The 16,984-nt window shown below is 49.9% G+C and overlaps 2 protein-coding genes across 2 annotated transcripts in view; both read left to right on the plus strand.

Annotated features, from left to right (window-relative positions):
- Positions 1 to 833: 833 nt before the first annotated feature.
- Positions 834 to 11,255, plus strand: GBGT1 (globoside alpha-1,3-N-acetylgalactosaminyltransferase 1 (FORS blood group)). The gene is given in 11 exon segments (XM_058818499.1): positions 834 to 888; positions 2,620 to 2,638; positions 3,907 to 3,969; positions 5,045 to 5,095; positions 5,195 to 5,230; positions 7,752 to 7,886; positions 8,485 to 8,562; positions 8,564 to 8,676; positions 8,679 to 8,699; positions 8,702 to 8,724; positions 11,124 to 11,255. Coding segments are annotated over 11 exon segments (726 nt in total).
- A 2,659-nt stretch (positions 11,256 to 13,914) lies between these two features.
- RALGDS (ral guanine nucleotide dissociation stimulator) overlaps positions 13,915 to 16,984 on the plus strand; it is a 55,216-nt gene continuing 52,146 nt past the window's right edge. Inside the window, exon 1 of the mRNA XM_058818096.1 lies at positions 13,915 to 14,071. Coding sequence (XP_058674079.1) covers positions 14,054 to 14,071 — 18 coding nt within the window. The 5' untranslated portion in view covers positions 13,915 to 14,053. The remainder of the gene's footprint in view (positions 14,072 to 16,984) is intronic.

The following is a 16,984-nucleotide window of genomic DNA, read 5'->3' on the forward strand; positions in this document are numbered from 1 at the left end:
TCCAGAAAATAAAGCAACTCTGCCCCTGAGATCAGTCAAACCTTGCTGGTGCCCTCCTGATCTTGGTTGGTGTGAACTGATGATTTGTACTGAGCCCAGGGATGTTATTAATTGAGTCCAATTGAATTCTCTCGATCTGGCTCTTTGGAAGAAGCTCTTTTTTACCTCATGACTAAAGCTGATGGACTGCTGTGAGGGAAATGCAGGCTGTGCTGTGCAGTGCTGCCCAGCTGGATCCCTGCCAGAGCCCAGGTAACTCCCTGGTGCAGCTGCAGTCTGAGACTCTGCAGTGGATCTGTGCTGAACTCGTGTTCAAGCCTCAGGTGTGACTGAACACATTTGTGTTCCTGCAGCCTGTCCAGCAAGGAAAGCTCTCCCCAGGCACAGATGGAGCTCTCCCCATGGAGATCTTCTCTTTCTTCGCTTTCTGAACAGTCCTGCACTCACAGTTTGCCACTTCACTTGGAGAAATCTGAAATCCACGTTTGGAAATCTGAAATAGTTGCTCTGCAAAGAATATTTTCCATGGAACGCTCCACAAGTGAGGTATTTATCAGCTGTCCAGAGTGCCTTCCAAGCAGGGCTTGAAGATAAAGTAATGCTTTGTTCTGGGAGGTCAAGCAAGTTCATTTGGGAGTAACAGAGCTACTTTCAGCCATACCCCTTTTAAAAAACTCTCTGAACAAATTCGAGGAACCTGAGTAACTATTAAAAATGCTTTAGCTGTGATTTCTGTTAGGTTGGAGATTCTTTCATCAGCTGCAACCGCATCTATTTAATTTCTGTTTGTATTCATGGTAAACTGTAAATCAGTTGAGGTAAACCTCAGTGAGATGGCTTTAGATGCAAAGGATGTTTCAATCTCAGCTGGCTCTAGTGCTCTGGCAGGTTTGTACCACAGAAACTGAAAATAAGACGGGAATGCATCAGCTGTGCTCCTAATGATGTAATATTTCAAAATATGTGTATTTCTCCTCCTGAGGGATTAGATGTTTACTCTGTAAAAAGACACATGGAAGTGCTCTATGCCCATTACAACAGCTGAAACTAAAATAACCAAACATCCACAGTTTTTAAATTCTGTGTTAATTTTACTGCCCAATTTGAGGACAACTATCAGTCCCCTTTCTTCTCTCCATTCTTGATGTCCTGTCCTTCCCCATCACGCAGATTCTGTATGCCATGGAGATAGAGCATGGGTCAGGTCCAGAAAATGGGAATCCCCAGGAGACTCTGCAAAGGGATTGTTTGTGTATTCCTTTATGCTTTGGGTGGAAATGCTGAGAGGATATTTATGCAATTGCAAAGTGGCATCAAGCTGGGAGGGGCTGCAAACCCCAAGGAAAACAGGATTCACTCAGGGCTTGATGTTTCAGAAAAACAAATAGCCTGGAAATTGAGTTTGTTTCCATGAAGTACAAGGTTTTATGTGCCTCAGACCTGGCTGGGAGAGGTTCCACAGAAAACACATGGATTGCATTTGGGCACATCCTGAATGTCACCCCAGTGCTGAGGTCCTGCAAAGCAGGCAGATGTCCTGTGGGACGTGTGAACTGTGACAGATTCTCAGATTTGGGGGACAATCCAGCTTTACTTCACTGCTGAGGGCTCAGCAGGGGAATTTGGGGTGCTTTGACACCAATTTTGTGAGAATGGGCTGATTAGAGAGAGCCCAGTCAGAACTGACAGAAAGAATCCCAGATCTTCTAGTGAGACAATTACAGAGAAAGATCGAAGGAGGTCACAGGAGAGAAGAGGGAAGGAAACATCAGAGCCCTGAGGAATGGAAAGGGAGATGCCCTGACCTGGACTGCAGCAAGAGAGATCCTGGCTGGAAATTTGGAAGCCTGCTGATGAGGAGGGCTTTCCTGCCTGCTCTGTGTGCAGCCATCTCTCAAAGAATGCCTGAAAAAAAACCAGTTTGAACCCCTTCTGCACGTTTATCTGCTTTGCATGTGCTGGAAGCATCAAGCACAAGGTAAGAAACGTGGCACTGACAAATCGTGGTGTCAGCACAGCAGCTCTCATGACACATAGCACAGGAATGAGATAAAGCTGGTCAAAACACAGAACAACTGCCTGAGGGGGAAGGCTGCTTGTACTTCTTTCTGTGTTTGTGGATCTGCAGCATTTTTAGGCAAGAATCCAGAGCTGCTCAGCATGAATCCATGAAGGCTTTAAGTGGTGGAAGGCCTTAAGATATATATTTATATAGATGCACACACATACACACATATATATGTGTATATATATATAGTTAGTCATTATTTTTAAGCTGGATTTTGTGATGCTTCCTGGTGAAAGCAAATTAGATTCTCTCAAAGGAAAGTGAGAGAGAAGCACCAGAGAGGATTTCTGTGTGACACAGTAAAGCAAATGAAAGCACTTTTTGCCACTTGTCCATTTGCAGCCAAAGAAATTAAAGCAGGAACAGGCAGGAGTGATTTTAAGACTGCTGGGCTTGGGAAAGTTGATTTTCAGGGCTGTTGTAGAGGAAATAATTTCCTTGGCTTAACCTTTACCCAAGGGGCATTAGGATTGTGAAATGCTCCTTTGCTGGTCTCACACCTCAGTTTGCCTTTCCTTCAGGCACCTTTGCAGGGTGTGCCCCCTTTGCAGGGTTCCTGGACTGTGAAAGGTGAGTTAATCAGCGCAGTGATAACTGTGTTGGCTCTCTGATAGCACAGGAGGGGGTGGTTTGATCCAATTGCAAAGGGTTCGTGCTTGAGGTGATAAAATGGAATCTACAGAGAGGGGGATGAAATCAGAAAGGTTCCCCATGCACTAGAGCTGGGGTTAAAGCTCCCTGGAATGAAGAACTTGCTCAGATATTTTACAGATGCTGCCTCGGTGCCCTGGCTCTTACAGTCTGATGCCTTCTGTGCTTATCACTTCTGAAAGAGAAGCTACCAAGAAACTTCATCCTCCTCTAAGAAATTATCAATTTCTCTCAGAGTGAGGTACTCACAGTGAGGTTTTCCCTTTATGTTTGCTCTTTGCAGAGTGAAAGCTGCTGGAATTCAGAAGTTGCTCTTCCTCCTCCTCCAGAAATAGTGATTTACAGGAAGGTGTTGCTGGCATCTCTTGTCTGCCTGGTTGCTGTTGCTGCAGCTATCTGGTAAGGATTTGCTGGCCAGCTCGGTCATATCTGAAACATCCTGTGTAGATCCCGTGCTAAAACCCCCAGAACACAAAAATAAAGGCTGTAAAATACAAATGTTATGGGAAGCCTCTCTTTGAGCTGTAAGGAAGAAAAGCAATTTGTGTAATAGGTAAAGAAGCATTGGTAGAGGGAGAAGGCCCTAAAGGAAAGAAGAAAAAAGAGAATTTGGGTGCAAATCAGGCTGCTAACACCGTAGTGACTCACAAACAAATGCTTGACTATAGAATATTCCAGTTACATTTCAGCTCAGGCCTTACAGAGGTGATTCTCTGTCTCTCCACACAGTCCAAACTCACTCCAGTGTCACCAGCTCTGTAACTATCAGACATCACAGCTTTCAAATACAGAATTTGTAACTGAATATCCTGACAGCTGAGTATGGCTTATGGAGCAAACTCAGACATGGAAGGGAATCCGAGACAAGGCATTTCTGTTAAGTATTAAAATATTAATTAGTAAATTATCAGGAATTATCACATTTTTATGATGCTGCAATTTGCTGTACTTTCACCTTGTGGGCAGCTGCATTTTGCCTCAGCAGCAGGACACTGTGTTAAAATGTGAACACAGCAGATCCTGCACTAATTAATAAAGCAGATATGGAGTTAGCCAGGGTCACCTCTCAAAATCTTTAGCAGGTCCTTAGGTGATGTTGAAAAATCCTAGGAAGGTTTCCTTCAACATTTCCGATCTTAAAACATTTCTTTGATTTCCTATCCTAAAGCATTTCTTTGCTCTCACAGGGCTCTGGATGGGAGTGGAAAAGTGCATTACCTGCCCTACTACCTTCCCTGCCCTGAAACCTTGTGAGTATTTTGTTCTGTGCCTAATGAGTAACACAGATCATTGTTCCAGCCCTGCTCTTCCCTGACAACACAAACAGTGGTTAACAAGGGGCTTGTTCTTTATTTATGAACCTGTAATTAGTCACTCTCTCAAAACAAAAAGCTACCCCAAAATGCTGTTGGGGCCTGTTGGGACAGCTCTGGGTCTCTCAGGTGAGGGAGGATTTGTTTGTTGTGGTCCCAGGACTGAAATGTTAATGCAGCTTCTTTATCAAGGTGTAATCCCACACCTGCACATGCACAAATGTGCTCCAAGTGTCCTCTCACCAGACAGAGACACCTGAACCACGGAGGGGAGATGAGCAGGCACAGGAGGAGCTCTGGCACAGGCAGGAATAACCCCCAGTTGTTCTCATCAGGCTCCTGTTCCTCCCTCTGGGATCTGTGCTCTGTCCATGGGTGTGTTTGTGCTGTGGCAGCACCTGGGCAGGTGAAGGGGAGCTGCTGCTGGGAAATGCCCTCTGAGCTGGTACCTGAGCCATCCTGGGTGCCCAGGAGGGAATTTACACAGTGCAGGGGCCATGGCCCCAGTGACCTCCCCACTGCCACATTGTCCCAGAGCTGGGACATGACAAGCTGTGGCTTTTCCCATGACCTGCTGTACTTGTAAAAACAAAACCAAGCCACGCAAATAGAAAAAAAATGATGTTTCATGGAGGTATTTCTGATTATTCCAAACCATTGTGTCTGGGCAGGTGCTTGTTCCTCTGTATGCTGTTGGAAATGTGATTATCTCAGGTAGTTCAGCCCTCCAGGTGAGCAGGAGCAGTTTTGCAGGGCATGGAGCACAAACATGATTATTGCTGACAGTCCCACGGGGATTTTGACCCCTAAACCCCAGCCTGATTTCCTCAGAGACTGGGATTGCTGCCAGCACTCTCTGTCCCTGTTGTGCTGTGTGTTCTATCCCAAAGCTGTCCCTTGGGGAGCCCTGGAGGTGTGTGCAGGTGATGCCTTCAGCAGGTCCTGAAGCAAACTTGGCTGATATTTTAAGCAAAGCATAACAATCCCTTTCACTTCCCACCCCATCCTGCAGCTCCACAAAACTCCAATATACAGAAGAGAAGCCAATCCAGCTTTTCCCCCAGTAAGTGCAGGCTTTTTTATCTCCTGACCTTTAAACTGCTGCTCCTCTCTCCCAGGCATATTAGTGTATAATTCAATGGATATTTCTCCCTTTTTACAGATTATTTTATCTGCAGCCAAGAGCGCTGGCGCCAAAGTGAGTTTCTTTGTTTGAACTTTGTTTTCTGCTGGGTTTGGTTTGGGCACTTTGCAGCACTCACAGTTCCAGAGTCCTGGGGCACCCTGAGCAGGACCTTGTTCCATGAGAGCCCAACCACAGGGGAGTGTCAGCAGCTGCTCTCAGGCTGGGTTTGGTGACTGTACACTCATTAACACACTTCCTGTTAATTCCCAATTATTACATTAGCACACACACTCTCTGTCGAGGCCAGGAACTCTTTTTGAGGTGGCAGATCTGTAATATCTGTAAGTAAAAAATTACTTCTCTTATCTGTATGTGAGATATTACAGATCTGTAATATCCGTAAGTGGGAAATGCCTTCTGGAGCTGTGCTGAGGCTGGAGCCAGCTGTGGGAGAGCTTTGAACCCATTTCAGGGCAAAATAAAGCAGGTGCTCTGTGTGACCTGCAGCAAACACAGCTAAAGCAGGGAGTTTAAGGGAAGATTTGGGACAGCAGCACTAAGAAATGGCTTGGACAAACTCTGTGTGCAGCTCAGGTTGTTACAGCCTCCTTTGGGCTGACTTTTATCTGGAGCAGTTCACCTTCAACAGCCACATTCCTTTGCAAGCTAATAAACACACCCTGTTGGTACACAGATATATATATATATTTTATTTCCCCAACATATTCAGGATGTGCTCAGCCTGAATATTTCTTCCATATTGGAATAAATTCCTGTGCTAAATCAGCTGGTAAATACTGGGTTAAATGAGGGGAGAATCTAAGCTTTTCATGCTCTGTGTCTTCTGGCACTGAGAGGATGACCATGACTCACTGGGAAACCCAGGGCAGCCCTTTAAAATCAAATTTACCAACCTTAGAGAAGAGAACATGCCCACTTCCTTCCCTCTCCAATAAAGAGGATAATCAACCCAGAAACAGGACAGATCAGTCAGTACATTTCCCCACCCCAAATTCTTCTCCCTGTATAATTTAATCTTTCAATCACAGGCATTGCTGCAGGAAGGACTGAAGTGTTATTCTTGTATCCTCTCAGACTGCAAGCATTGGATCTGGCTTGGAGGATCTGGCTGGATTTGCTGCTCCCCACAGCTCCCCCCGTTTGCTTCTGGTGCTGTTTTATCCTGGAGCTGTGTCAGGTGGGACCTGGCAGCCCCCAGGTGTGGCCACGTGCTGGATGCTCTCAGGTTTTGGTTGTTCATTGCTGCCCCGAGATGTGCAGGATGTCTCTGCTTCTGAAGAACGAGTCTGGACTCTTCACTTTTCGGTCTTGAGGTTGTTTATTAATTCTTATCTATAAAATTTTCTTTCTGCTCAGCAGGGCAGCCACAGGCACTCTTTGTGTTTTCCTTTTATACTACAAACTACCTAGAACATATTTACACTTAATTCCCAATACCCATCACCCGTGTTAGACAGTGCACTTCTACTCTAAACCAATCCCAAAGTGCCAACAGCACTGCAGGAAATGGAGACCAAGAAGAAGAAGAAGAAGAAAGGCTGGACACATCCAGATTCTTCTATCTTGTCCCCATAACCCCCACACCAAAAATCCTAAAATCTACATTTTCACCCTGTGATCATTTTGTTATTACACCATTCAAACCTGTGTGACTTTCATGTCCTCATACAGAGCTGGTAACTTGCCCCAAGGGTCAAAATCAAATCCCCAGGTGCTCTGGGCAGCATCCCAAGGTCTCTGAGCCCCTGGTGGGATCCTCAGCAACTCTGGACACCCTGAGAGATGCACTGAGTTCTGACAGGTGCAACAAATTTCATTAGCAGAGGGCTCCAGCTCCTGGTCTGGAGGCAATGTGAGCAGGCTGGGGTGAATTCCACCATAAATGACATCTCCTTTTAGAATCAAAAAGCTGTAATGAAACACTGAAAACAAAGCAGCAAATTGAAACAGCATTGCAGAGCTGTAATAGGGGCAGAATCAGACTCTGCTGCATTTATATTCAGTATTTCCACTTCCCTCACAGGAGATTAAGGATTTTTTTTCTAACTTTGTTACACATTTGAATGCTGGCTCACATACAGCATTTTAAATTATATCTGAATGTGTTGGAGCTATATATAAATGCTGGAAAAATAAGCTGTCATGCTGCAAGCTGTGTTTTAATAACAGAGCAATGGGCTATATTTTATAGTAATTTTCATATTATTATTACTTGTGTTTTAATCTGCATCAGGCTGATAGCAAATAGGCACAGCTTCCCATTCTGAGAGTTCAGTGGTCATTAAACTCTCCTCAGCAGAAAAGTCCTTAAATGAGATTTTAGCAGATCCTCAGGTTTTTGCTGATGTGTTAAGTGCTTAATTTCAGCCCAGGAATTGAAATGTCCATGCTCTGTAACCTCAAATAAGAGTGCAGGGAGAAAATATCTGAGGCTAACACCCTCCATGGCGAGTTAATGCTGATTCACACACTGCTCCAGCTGCCTTTTTTGTGCTTCTTTCCCATTTACTGGCCTCAAACTCAACAGGGACAATCACATTTCATGAACATTTCTGTTTTTTTCTCTCTCCAGGCGCCAGGATGTGCTGACAGTCACACCATGGCTGGTGCCCATCATCTGGGAAGGGACCTTTGATGCTGAGATCCTGGACAGTGCCTGCAGACCCCTGAACCTCACCATGGGGGTGGCAGCCTTTGCTGTGGGAAAGTAGGGGCAGCACCCAGTGGGCACTCAGTCCTTGGGGCGATGCCCTTCCTCTGTGGGAAGATGATTGTCCAAAAATGGACAGCCAGTCATGGGGTCTCTCACTTTGATCAGTTCTGCTCCATTTGCATATTGGAGTTCATTGTCCAATTCCAGCTTTAGCTTATGAAGTCCCATCCTCCTTGTTTTTCTCTCTTCAGCCCACGTTGTTTGTGCTCTTGGGGCCTGAGATTTGGATCATTTGTCCTTGGTCCCCTAGACCAAGCTAGGGCAGCTCGACCAGCTAGAGAATTGAATAGAATTCAATTTTTTTGAATTGAATAGAAATCCATTTTTTTAATTGAATAGAATTCAAATTTTTTTTAATTGTTGTTTTTCCTGAAAGAACAGAATTCCTTGTTTTGTCTCCCTGCTCTGTGCACAGAGCTCACCATCCCCTCATATATAGCGCAGACCCTAACACTAAAGCAGCACAGAACCCGAAAAATCTAAAACCCAAACCTGAGGCATCACCCCTTTTCTCTATCACCCCTGCCCTCGCAGAAGGCCACAGCAAGGCCCTCCCTGTCCCTGCTGTGCCCCACGGGCTGTGTGAGCTCAGGTATTTTTGCTACGGAGCGGCCGTGTTTGGAGGCTCGGTGGAGAAAGTCTGTGAGTTCACCAAGATGTGCCACAATGCCCGTCCTGGCAGCCTGGCAGGAGGAGAGTCACCTCAACAGGCACTTTGTGTCCCACAAACCCTCCAAGCTGCTTTCTCCAGAGTAAATACGGGGTGACAGGAAGCCAAAGCCCCCCAAATCCATCTCGTATGTTTTTCCATGTGAATAAGAACTACAGAGAGGTCAGAAGCTGATCATGCCTGCAGAGGGATCCTCCACGCAGCCAAACCCACCAAAATTACTTCTTCCAGAATGTGCCCGACCTTGGATTTTTGTTCCAGGAAGGAGCAAACTGGGAAGGGAATATGTGGATAGTTCCTCTGGAGAGCAGGGTCTAAATGCATTTCAGAAGCAGCAGCAAAGTGCAGGTGAGACTGAAAAGGTTTGTGGACTCCCACTCTTAATGAATTGATCCTGCTTGAGGCTGTAGCACACAAAAAAGCATCCACAAGAACAGTTATCCAATGCATGGCTGTAGTTGCCTTTTGTGAGTGTTTTCCTGAGGCCTGATGGAAATTTAACAAAATCAAAATGGTGTTTGATGTTCCTGTGGAGGAGAAGACTTTGGGTTTTGGTAAAGACCTTTTCACTTTGAAAAAAGAACGTTGCGGGGTTAGAAATTTTCCTGAATTGTGATTTAAACCAATGCCTTTTGTCAGAATCAGGAGGAAACCTGCACTCAGAGCTCACTATCCCTGACTGGTGTGCAGCAGGATTTCTTGGACCTTCTCAGCAGAGAGCTGGTGCCAGGCATCGCCAGTAAGAGCCCCGGTCTGACAGGACAAACAGCATGAACTCATCCAGCAGTTATCTCCCAAATTCCAGCCTGTGCTTTGGAGACCCAAGTTTAGCCAGAACTGGCTCAGCTCAGAGCAGACTGAACTTCTCCAGGTTTATTTCAATCACAGATGTGCTCTGAACCTTCTCCCTGGGTCACATGTCTCTGTGGATCATGCAATCTTTTCCAACACAGAAAATCTGCTTTTGAGATGTTCGTGTCCCTCTCCATTGCTTCAGCCCTTTCCAATTTCTCCCGAGCTCTGTGAAATAAATTGGCGAGGAGCTGCTGGAGCTGACAGCACGAGCTGATGCCTTTCCAGCAAGCAGGATGATTTCATTGCACACTGAAACGCTCCGGAGGGGCTGGGAGCTCAGCCTGGGGCTGGGGTTAACATTTCCTCTCCCTGGATGTGCTGGGGAGCTGAAGGAGGCGTTCAGAGGGGTGAGCATGGCACGGCTGGCAGCTGAGGTCACAGCACAGGGGTGCCCGTGCCACCTCCCTTGTCACAGCAGGGCTGCCACCAACACCATCTCCCTGTGCTGCAGCAGGGCTGGGCACCTCAGTCCCTGTTTTCTGTGAGGGAGCAGCAGAGAGGCCGCGGGCAGAGGAGGAGCAGGGTGAAAGGCTGAGCTGGCTGTTTCTAAGGGAACAGTTTGGGGGGGAAAAAAGGAAAAAAAAAAGAGGAAAAATATAAAAAGCTAAATTGGCAGAGAGAGGGAAAATAGGGAAGAGGTGCCTGACTGTTCCTGCTTCTCCTCACATGAGAAAATTGCTGTATGGCAGGGAATCAAGTATGCAAAGCTTTAGGGCCCCACCACTGATTGCAGATGACTTAATGAGCCATTTCAGCCCTGTGAGCAGGCTGGAAATGGCACTTGCCACTGTCATTGCAGGCATTTCATCTTCCAGAAGACTAATTAGAAAAGCTTTCACGGACCCATAATATAGATAAGGTACCTGAAATACCTCCAGCCCCAAAGCCCCAGCGGCAGCTGGGTTGGCTGATTTGTGCTTAATCCAGCACAGGGTCTTTGTTATATTTTCTCCAGACTGTTCTTAGCGATGTGGTGCAGGAGGAAGTTGCTCCTTTACATAACTAAAACAGAATTTAAACCCCTGCCATGTATGTACCAGGCACCTCACCTAAGCCAAAATGGTGAGGAAAAACACTTATCCAAATATTTCCAGAAAGATACATTTCCAACCAGCCCAGGATTAATACTGTCTGTTTCTTACTTGTTCAATGAGTTAGTGCCTCAAGGCCACGCTGAAACTGGGTTCTCATTATGCTAATTATACATACGTGCGTATGGATTCTTTACCAGCCAGAAGGAACTGTCCAGTCAAGGCAGATAATTTTATCTCCTGGTGTCAGTATGTGGCTGGGCTGGGCTAGACCTCGTAGAAATGTACTCAGATTCCAAGAAAAACATGAAGTTCCATAGCAGCCACACAAAAAAAAAAAAAAAAAAAAAATCCATAGATCAGCTGTGGCAATGGCCAGTTCCCCTCATGGTTAATTCTGCTGGAAATTGCTCTGAGTTTGCAGCCATTCTGCCACATTAATTACTGGATTCCTGCGCAGATACTCACAAACCCTCTGTGAGAGGAATTTCTGCAGCACTGATGATGGGTGGTAGAGGGTGGTCTGTGTTTCTGGGGTACCTGTTTTGAACAAACTGTGAAGGGCTTGGTCTGAGCTCTGCATCTGAGCTGCTTTTTGGCTGCATCCTCAGCCCTCTGATTGACACCATAACGGCCTGGTTTGTGCTGTGCCAAACGTGTTTATTTTCCTGGCAGGCCTGCAGCTCCTCCCCGGGGGAATGGCTCGTGCTGTGTGACACAGTTCTGCTCCACGGCGCTGTGGTTGGAAGCAGCACCTACAAACTCTCCTGGTGCCTCCAGAGAGAGGAGAAAATGTCTGCAGAATAAAACAACCCCCACAGCGCCGTGTGGGAGCTGCTCCCTGAATCAGCTCGTGCCCTCCTGTAATTAATGAAAGGCTGGACTTCTGCTGTCATCTCCTGCTGATTAATCCCCTTCCCCCAGCAGCAGCAGCAGCAGCAGCCAGCTTTCCTTCTCCCGGTTTGGATTGTGCAGCCTGAGGCTCGTGTGTGCGCTGTGGGAGCTTCACCAGGACCTGCATTCCCCACCCACACCCAGTGCACAGCGGGGAAACTGAGGCACATGGCAGGGAGGCAGCACAGTGCCACTCGCCACGGAGGACAATCTTGTTTTATGTGTTCTTGTGCCAAAGGAATTGGGACTTAGAAACGCAGGGAGCTGCATGAAAACTCAATCACCACGCGTGAATAAACCCCACTCCTGGGGATGTGGTTGCGCTCTCAAGGTATTTCCCACTCAAGCCCTCGGCCCAGCCTCAGAGCAGCAGCTTTTTGCCTTCCCAAGGGCCCCTTTTCCCTTCCATCCCTCTCTGCTCAGCTGGAACAGACTCATCATTCATAGTCCCTCTAATTTAAGCACCCATCTGACAGGCTGCTTCTTTGCTTCTCCCTGCTGCTGCCTTGCCCAGTGCATCCACCCCCAAAGGGCAAATTGCTCTGTGTGATGTGAAACAGAAACTTCCAGCGCTGAATATGATTTGAGGTGGGGCCAGACTCTGATCCTCTCCTTCTCCCCACTGATAGAACAAGAATCATTTCCACTTAAGCCAGATTATTTTCCTCTCTGGTTTGGATTTCCCATAACCCTCCCACAGGTGATGTTCCCTGTCAGTTTTAACCAGAAATGTCATTTTGTGCCACACACAGAGCCAGTTATGAAAGGGCTGGCTTAGTCAAACCCTCTGTGGGTGAGATCTGTGCCTGTGGGGCACGGAAATGAGATGATCTTTGAGCAGCGGGGGGTAAGAACATCAGTCACACATTCCCTGCACAAAACCAGATTGTGCACAAGCCACGGGCATCCACGGGTGGAGAGGAGCTGGAAGGATGGGAGCTGGGTTCACTCTCCTGCCCTTTGTCTCACCTGTTCAGCTTTTTGAGGGAGAGACTGTCTCTGTCTGTTGTTCTGTTTGCACTCAGGGGGGATTTGCTCCAACCCCAAAGGGCAGCTCTTTGCATCAAGGTGGTGGTTATTATTATTATAATTGCTATTGTTGTTGTTATTATTATTATTTTCTCACTTGAATCCCACCTGCTCTGCTTCACCTCCTGCCCCAGCAAGTCCCCGTGGGACCCCAGGGTGACACACACAGAGCAACAGCTGCTCTCCAGTGACAGTGACAGTGTGACAGTGACAGTGTGACAGTGACAGTGCCAGGCTGTTCTGGGGACAGCAGGAACCGGAGCAGGAGTTACAGGAGTGGGTTGGGCTCTACTTTGCTCACGGTAAATCCCCAACCCTGGAGTTCTGCTCCACACAATCAAATGATTTAGGGAAGCATCACTAGAAAAACCCATCTGAAATGTGACATTTGAATGTCTGCCTGCCCACCAGACTCCCTCCTTTCCCCACGAGTGTTGCTGTACTGACGTGACTTCTCCTGTGCTATATTTAGCTTGAACACAGATCCACCAAATGTCGCTGTTTTGTGTAAAACTAGTGTAAAGCCTTGGGAGTAAAAAGGCAGTTTTAACCACAAATCTCCACTGCTTGTATGCCCACATCATCCCCCTGAACCTCCAGCCAATTTAAAGCGAGCCAGATGAGTACAAATTACATTTAAAAAGTGCTTCATTCCGGTGTGGCTCTTAGTGAGTTTTGCCAGCAGCAAATCACACGGCTCTCGACCTTTTGACGTGCGTGTTTTTCTCACTGTGCTTCTCACCGACACCGTTGCTATAATTAGAATTATGCTGCTCTGTAGCAGCATCTAGTGCCAGCGGCAGAGCCCTGGCAGCCCCTTCTCCTTTCCTGGCTGCTCTTCCCGGCCGGAGCTGCTGCTTCAGCTGGCCCGGAGCCGCGGGGGAGCGGCACGGGCAGGTGCGCTGGGCTGTCCCTGTCGCTCGCTGTGACCCTGCAGAGAGCGGGGTTGGTGTAGGGGGGTTGGTGCCGGGACCAGCCCTGCAGCGCCTGGAGCGCTCAGCCATGGACTGGCGCAGCCTTCTCGCTGCTCCTTCTCCTCCTGCCATCGCTGTCTCGGCTCGTGTCATCGCTCCCATCATGACAAACCACGGGCACCGGAGCTGTTTCCAGGGCAACTCCGCTGGCTCCCGCAGCTCCCGCACACGCCGAGCTCCGGCAGCGCTGCCCCCCGTGCCCCGTTTCAGCGCGGATGAGCAGCCGGAGCTCCCTGGCTCAATGTTTGTCCTCTCCTCCTGAGCGGGACAGCCCGGAGGGGTCTGTCCCGAGCTCTTCTCCCGTTTGTACCGCACGCAGCGGGATCTGCACGGTTCCTTCCCATTGCTCCCGGGGGAGAACACCCCCAAACCCCCAAGGGGTGGCACCGGAGAGGTGCCCACGGCTGTCCCCGCTGCAGACTCGCCCCCCTCCCGGTACCGGGGCCGGGAGCTGCCCCCTCGCTGCCGGCGGCGGAGCCGATCCCGCCCCGCTCCGCTGCCGTTCCCGCCCCGTTCCCGCCCCCGCCCCAGCTCGGCTCTCCCGGCCGCGCTCGGCGCTCGGCGCTGGCGGCTCGGCGGGGCCGGCGGGGCCCCATGGCCGGCTCGGAGCATCGGGCCCGGCCGCCGGGCAGCGCGGCGGGGCGCTGAGCGCGGCCCCGCACCGGCGGCAGCGCAGCCCCGCGGCGCTGGGGCTATGAGCGGGGCACGATGATGATCGACAGCCAGGTGAGTGAGTGAGTGAGTGAGCGAGCGCCCGGGGCACCGCTGCCCGCATTGCCCGGCTCGGTGCGGCGCTGCCCGGCTCGGTTCCCTGCGGAGCCCTCGGGGCTGCCCACGCGTGGCCGTGACCGTGACCGATGGGGGCGCGGGGCCGGGGGGCTCTGCCGGGGCTCGGTAGCTGCAGGTGTCCGTCCCTTGCTGCCTCTTGGGGCCGGGGTCACTGTCCGTGCCAGCAGCCCCGGCCCCGGTCACTGTCCGTGCCAGCAGCGGCGCTTTGGCGGAGGAGACGCAGCCGCTTTGCCCAGGGAGCGGGGGAAGTGTGTTTGTCAATGTTTTTCTCTCGATTTTTTCGCTTTCTGTTTGTGCGATGGTTAATGCGGCTGGGAGAAGAGGAGCTGAAGGATGGGGAAGGCGAGGGACGCGGTTTGGGACAGGCTCTGAGGGCGCTGCGATGCTGCAGCAGCCGCCGCGCTGTGATGCTGCTGCCGCTGCTGTGCCCAGCCAGGGCCGGCTCCCCTGGCACCCCCCGGGCCGGGGAGCATCCGCAGCTCCCTTGTCTCTGCCTGGTGTGTTTATAAAGCCAAAAAAGCTAAGGTGGGCTGCAGCTTTGCAATCGAGCCGAGGTGGGCTAAAGCTCTGCGCTCCCAAACCCCCTGGTGTTTTTGGGGTACAGAGGATGAAGCATAGGGATGAAATTTGGGGGTGGCACCAGAGCGTGACTCTGGGTTGGGTCCTGATGCTCCTCTGACTTTTTACTTTCTCTTCTTGTGATGTTTGGCCCCATCCCTGGGCAGGGGGGGCTGTGCTGGGAATGCAAGTGGGCAGCAATGGCTCCTTGGAGACCAGGGATGAATAGAGGGAAGGGCTGATGCTGTGCTGGAGGAGTGGGCTGGGATCCATTTTTGGACTGGAAAATGTGCGTTCCAGAGCTGCCTCCTGCACCCTGTGGGTCCCTTTGGTCTGGGCCTCACTCACCTTGGTCCAGCCCAAAAAACAAAAGCTGAATGAGCTTCATTGGGGGCACACATGTGAGGCAGGCCCTGGTGCCACACCAATGTGTGCTGGATGGTGGAATGTCCCTTTGGAAAAGGGGATTGGCAGCCAAAATACTGGAGTTTGGGTCCTGACCCTGCCTAGGGTCATGAATGTGAATTTTCTGTCATTATGGAGTGGGAAGATTGATCTTACTGGGAGATGCAGAAAATTAAAGGTGTAAGGTTGTCTGGAAAAAGATGTCCAGAGCCTCCCAGGCTGGGGAATGCATGTGGCATCCTGCAGAATGGTTTGCATTAAGCTCTCAGCTTTAGTCTTCCTGTCACGTTTTTATGCTCACCCCATTTTATTTATTTATTTATTGGTATATTTTATATATTTATTTATAGGTGTATATTTTATATGCGTAAACTGAGGCACGTAGAGATATTTGTCCCAAGCCCGGGATCCTGTGTGGGTGGGGAGCACAGGTTTAAAGTCCTGGCTCCTCCTGCTGAAGGGGATGAGCCACTCTGCCTTTTAAGGGGTGCAATTCATTGAGGTCCCGTTGTTTGTGGCTACCAGTTGAGAGGAATTTCCAGCTGCAGCCGCGCCCTGCCGGTTCTGAGGGCTGCACAGCCACATTTTTCATGCCTTGTAAATGTTCCTCTCCCTGGTTGCTAAGGGAAAGACCCACACAAACAACTGCTAAAACTGAGTGTTGCAAAGTAAATAAGCTGAGCAAACACAGGGAGGGGTTTTTTTTCACCTCTGAGTGCTGCAGGTGTGTTGTTCCAGGTGTCCCGACATGTGAAAGGCAAGGCTGAATTTCAGCCTTTAAAACAGAAACCTGCTCTTGAGCCGGGTCAGGAGGTGGCTTCCATCCTGGATCAGGCTCCCAGGGCTGCAGGCTCATCCCCTCTGTCCCTCTGTGGCCGTTTGGGCAGGAGAAGGGAGCAGATGGTGGATGGGCAGCCTTGGGCTGGCTGGGGGCAGGAGGGAGCTCAGCTCGGCTCGGCGGGAGCTGCATTGCTGCCTGACTCTTCCCTTTCATCCCTGACTCTTCCCTTTCATCTGCCCCCAGCTCTGAAGCGGCTCCAGCGCTCGGGGTTAACCCTTTCTGCTGCTCTGCAGGGGCAGGGGGAGAGCTGGCAACAAGTGACAGCGAGGGAGGAGCAGGTGGAGGATGCTGAGCCCTCCTCGGCACGGCTCAGCCGCTCCATCTGGAGCTCCCACTCACACAGCCCCAGCCTGCGTGCCTGGGCTGATCAGACACGAGCAGAGGATGCAGCAACTGCTGCAGGCTCCAGAATGAATCTCTGGGATGTTGTAATGATGGATCTGACATCCCCTGGCTCGGTGCTGTGGGTTATCTGTGAGCCAGTTTGCTCAGTGGAGAAATGAGGGGCTTTTCAGGACTTTGGGGTTGGGTTTTTCATCTCCTCGTGGTGTTGTCACTCTGTCATTCCCTAAATGGGGCCTGACTGCTGGACCTGACCGGGGCAATCAGGGCTTCTGATCTCAGGTGGTCATCTCCAGAGCAATCTGCACTATCCATCAAGATGGATTTTGCTTCTGATACCTTTCCCATTGCTATAGCAACCCCTCTGACGGGGATGCCAGCACGCTCTCCAGGCAGTGTGTGCAGGGAAACTGCTTCACCTGCCACCAAGCTGCCACCGCTCGTGGGGCAGGGCTGGAAACTGCACTTAGCTGGAAACTGCAGCCTGGAGAGGCAGAAGAGCTGCTGCCAGCTCCCTCAGGCTGACTCCGAGGTGTCCCCATCACCTGGAGTTTCCCTGGGATGTGGGGTGATACAGCACAGCTGGGGGAGTGCACAGTGCCAGGATTTGGGTTTTCTCTCCAAAGGAGATGCTCAGGATGGTGAGAAGCAGCTCACCGAGTCTTGGTGAGTGTTAGGAGCTGCTTCCCCCTCCCCTTGCCTGT

Source organism: Ammospiza caudacuta, chromosome 21 (assembly GCF_027887145.1).
Source record: "Ammospiza caudacuta isolate bAmmCau1 chromosome 21, bAmmCau1.pri, whole genome shotgun sequence".
In the NCBI taxonomy this organism is placed as follows: domain Eukaryota; kingdom Metazoa; phylum Chordata; class Aves; order Passeriformes; family Passerellidae; genus Ammospiza; species Ammospiza caudacuta.